The 4,692-nt window shown below is 34.4% G+C and overlaps 1 protein-coding gene across 1 annotated transcript; it reads right to left on the reverse strand.

Moving 5' to 3' along the window:
• Nucleotides 1-520: 520 nt before the first annotated feature.
• Nucleotides 521-4,203, reverse strand: LOC108561409 (chondroitin proteoglycan 2-like). The gene is made up of 5 exons (XM_017919325.1): nucleotides 3,992-4,203; nucleotides 1,629-1,779; nucleotides 1,438-1,568; nucleotides 902-1,096; nucleotides 521-831 (listed from the first exon to the last, which is right to left on the reverse strand). Exons 1-5 carry the CDS (start codon nucleotides 4,053-4,055, stop codon nucleotides 542-544), a joined length of 831 nt encoding a protein of 276 aa, XP_017774814.1. The 5' UTR covers nucleotides 4,056-4,203; the 3' UTR covers nucleotides 521-541.
• Nucleotides 4,204-4,692: the final 489 nt, after the last annotated feature.

Below are 4,692 nucleotides of genomic sequence, written 5' to 3' on the forward strand. Positions count from 1 at the left end.
CAATAAGTTGAATTATTTCAAATTTAATTTATACTCTTATCAAAGTAACTTTGATTACAGTTGCTAATGGTTACATGAAATTGATGTGTTACAGCTATGACGTTTCCATGGCATCAGTTTTGTTCTGATGTATGTTATAAGTATTTTAAATCTTTCTCTATATTTTTCAATGGAATCTGATGCATACTAACTATTAAACATGTGTATCCTTGAATAAACAAAGTAATCCAATAAACGAAAAAATGCAATAACTGTACTTAATGCAATTATTTTCGATCGATCATACAGTGTGGATCATGAAATACATGAATTGGCGCTATTAAGTGAATTGACTTGTCTAGATACCCACTTCTATTGTATTTATATACTTGTAACATTAAGACTCGTTTTGTGGTGGGAATGTTAATTGTAATGTTATAGTTTAGTAGTAAGTCGGCATACATTTTCGTTAAGAGAGTTTTCTTTTATTTTATTAGAAACGTTTTATACAAAACAAATTATATAGTAAACATTGTTGAAAAATCTATTGACTAAAGTCGGATCAACCCCTGAAGACTTGGGGCTTGTGTTGTTGCAAAGGCTGTTGTTGTTGTTTCTTCAATTGCTGATCGTAGTTGGCATTGTAAGCTGGTGCACATCCGGTAACGTTCTCGATGCCATCGCACTCGCGGCTCAGCTCGTTGTAGGCGAGACCCTCGCCGCAATTGTACATACGCGGTTTTCCGCTCACGCACACGAAGTACCTCTGGCAGTCGTTCGGCGACCGGAAGTACCTGTACTCCTCGCTGAGGAATCCCTTCGCGACCGGTGGACACGAGAATCCCAAGAAAGCTGCGAAAACAAACGAACAAACAAATTAAATAACAGAAGCGGAACAAATTGAACGGAAGATGGACGGTACCTTCGGCGTCGCAGTCTGGCACCTGATCGGGCCAATCGCATCTGTACGACTGCGAATTGAAGGCCAATCCTTCGGGGCAGTCGAAGGTGTATCCACGACCGGCAGCGCAATTCTTGAACTGTCCGCAGTGGGTGGCATCTCCGAGAGCGAAGTAACCGTACTGATGAGGACATTCCTCAGTCGCTTGGGGTGGTTCTGGCCAAAAAAAAGAGAACACAATGAATCTACATTTCCAACTATTAAACTACAACATCCAGACAACTTTCAATGGATTTAAAAATATGCAATAGAAGTTGCAAACATTTTAGAAAATTCATTCGTATTTAAGTTGTCACCCTGAAATATATCCAGCCCAATCGAACTGTCAATTAATAGAAATTTACGTTGGTAACAACCGTATCTGAAGTTATGAATTATGTTTTAATTTACATTACAATTAAACTAAATGTATTCCTAATATTTCCAATAGATAACTTCATCTAGTGTCAGAACAATGATTTCTATTTTAATTGAATTTCTTCATATAATTAACTTACGAGTTCCTGTACGTCCGGTGCAGTCTACATCGATGGGGTATTGACAGGGGAATCCCCTGACATCAGGATTGAACAGAAGACCATCGGCACATAACTTCTCTTCACCTACACCATCCTTGCACTCGATATATCTACATTAAACGCATTCACATAGAGATTTCTTATTTCTTCCTGCGTTCAGCTTAGCTTACCCATCGCAGGTGCTTGTCGCAAATGTTCCATTAGCCTCGGGACAGTGAACGTTCGAAACTGTATTGGGGCTAGGATTGTTGTAAAAGTTTTGTTGCTGTTTCTGCTGCTGCTGCTGATAATTTGCATTGTTAAATCTTCTCTGGCTGATAGCTACAAACAAAAACAAATATTTTACTTAATAAATGTAGAGTGAATACAAGAAAAGACGAGGTTTCTTCATGAATTATACAATACTGGAATTACATGGAACGTTCAGAATTTATATGGGAACATCACGAACCATATGAGAAGTTCAGCAATGTTAATAAGAAGTTCAAGGATCGAGAATTCCAAACGAAAGGTTAAATATTTCATACAAAAAAAAAATAACAAGAAATATGATATTAGAGTTTTCGTAAGTTTAGAATATTCAGTTAATTCGTATTTATGTTGCAATCCTGATAAATAAATTGACGTATTTGACATTTCTCTTGTCAATTATGAAATAAGAGACAACAATAGAGATTTAAGGTTGGTAACAACAAATGTGAAAGTTCATGATGTAAATCATAAATGTAATTTTAACGTTTTATTATAAATTAGATTGTCGATATGTTAATTACTATTGTGCAGTAACATATTCTGCCAATTGTAATGTTATAATTCAGCTGAAATATAAGTAATGTGGGGAAAATCCATTTTTATTAATGTAAAGTATATATCATTGATTCTTCGATTGCAAATGTTATGCTAATAAATACCGAAAAAGTACACAGTTTGTGAGCGGGGAAGGCCTAATAATACCACAGAGAACGGATGATTCAGTCTGTACGTATGCATAATTCGGGATTGCGAAACCCTGCACGTCTCATCTCTTCTGTTCGCCGAGAGACCAATATGAATCGAATTATCGCTCGACCTTTTCCAAAAAAAAAAAAAAAATACACACAATAACTTTCACCTGTTTGGATTCCTCATTAACCGATGCTACTAGATGTCGTAATGTTTCCATAGAAACACGCATGATCAGAAGAAGAAAAAAAAAGAAGATCGCATAACAGCATTAATTAATTGCATTATTATTTATAGAGGTATATTATCCTTGACATTTTTGGTTTTCGAGCGTGCCCTGACGAATACGAAATTCGTTATTATTATTATTATTATTTATTAATCACATTTGCATAACTAACAAATGAACAACATGTTAGTTCAAAATGTCTTCTTTTTTCTTTTCGATTTGAATAATTTACACTCTGCGTAATTATTTATTAATAGACTTTAATATCACTAATTACTACCAGTATTATTTTTTGTGTACTGTGTTTTGTTTTATTTTGTTTTAGGGAAGGTCTAGTAGGTTGTCAAATAAAAAAAAGAAGGACGAATCGTGTCGCATTGCGTAAGCAAAACAATTAAACCCTAATTGTATTCAATTTCAATTGTGCACGCCTTTGTGTATGTGCGCATTTATATACTGCACATTCTTTTTATCTTATTGATCAATGATCGTTCAATTACATTTAGAATCGGAAAATTACACTTCGCGACGACATGCACACACCTCCGACACGCATTGTGAATCACGAATGCATTAGCATGTGGCTGCGTTTTATGCACAAGCATTGAACGTATCTGTATTAGGAATCGGTCGACTGAAATGTAACTACATACAACAAAAAAAAAGAAAAGAAACATGTAATCGGTATTTTTAAACGCACAGAGCGGAAGTGGTTGCATCAAAATGCGAACGGTTCCAACAAAAAATTGTCGTAAAATCATTAATTTGTTCCTTGAAATGTTTGACATTCATTATTTTTTTTTTTGACACTTTCACATTTTGTTATGTCATTACTGACAGATTCAACTGTTTTTATATTTGTTATTTCCTTTGTTAACAAGAAAATTGATTTTTTTGTCGATAAACCTCAAAATCAATATTCGTTAATAATTCACTTTCAGAATATTTGGATACGTCAAGTCTTAATTTTGTATCGTAGTTTTGTTCTAAACTGTTTCATAATATTATAGAATTTAGTGGGCGATGCAAAAATATGACGAGTTATAATTAAATTTTTAAAATGTCAAACATTTGATTTATGTAGGATTTCTATCAGATTAGGACATTTCTAAGATGATTTCCATGAGAATTTGAATGAAAAAATGTGAATACGAAAAAAAAAAACAAAATATGATTATTTAAAATAAATGAATTAGAAACAAAATACGTCAAATTGACATTTGTTGATAGGAGTTGAACGAGAATTGCACGAAATGCAGCAGAAAACGTTGATATTTTGTACAAATGAATAGTTAAAATTGAATAAGTAAATAGTAAAGAAGAAAAATGTTTAAATATCGTAGAACTGAAGACGAGTCTTACCTTGTGTAACTAGAAGAGCCGCAACGGCTAACAGAAAGTAATTGGACATACTGAAATTGGCCATCGGTGATTCTTTATGGCACGATTGCTGACACTAGAATGAGCATCTTTTACCAATCCCGCACAGCTCGTTTATTAAAAACCAAGGTCTTCTTCGTTTCCATAAAATCGTCTCCACCAATATCCAACACACACACACATACGCATATGCACATACACGTTCTGTCGCGGCATTACATAATTGTAAACGTACCAAACTCGCGTTGCACACACAGACACACTCTCTCTCCGAACCATCAGATATTATGCAAATTATCAGAATTCCAGCATCCATCCATCAGTTTTTGTCAACAAATAGAGAGAAAAACCCCTTTCTTCGTGAAGATAAATCTGCAACAAAGAGATTTGTACGCATAAGAAAATAAAGAAAAAGGTGGATGAGCTCATTATTTAGTATTTCGAATACGTTCCTAATCTTTTGATCTACCGGTTTTAATGTCATAAAATATGACCGTATCCGCATTTCAGAAATCCTTTGAACTTCTCCCGATGACAAGAACTTAAAATCCATGAAATATTTACAACTATTTGAAGAGATGACGACACTCGACGCACTCACAAAAAGAGATGTCGATTCTCATTCCTGTGTTCTATATACTTCATAAGATTCGTACGCATTTGTTGTCAAGATGATTGTTGTT

This window comes from Nicrophorus vespilloides, unplaced genomic scaffold (genome assembly GCF_001412225.1).
Source record: "Nicrophorus vespilloides isolate i.1.1-1 unplaced genomic scaffold, Nicve_v1.0, whole genome shotgun sequence".
Taxonomy (NCBI): domain Eukaryota; kingdom Metazoa; phylum Arthropoda; class Insecta; order Coleoptera; family Silphidae; genus Nicrophorus; species Nicrophorus vespilloides.

Excerpts from the sequence above, each read along its gene's own strand:
- LOC108561409 (XM_017919325.1), bottom strand. The coding sequence starts at position 4,055 with ATGGCCAATTTCAGTATGTCCAATTACTTTCTGTTAGCCGTTGCGGCT. Across the intron at positions 1,569-1,628 it reads GCGACAAGCACCTGCGATGG|ATATATCGAGTGCAAGGATG; the intron begins GTAAGCTAAGCT and ends CGTTTAATGTAG. Across the intron at positions 1,097-1,437 it reads CACCGGACGTACAGGAACTC|AACCACCCCAAGCGACTGAG; the intron begins GTAAGTTAATTA and ends TTTTTTGGCCAG.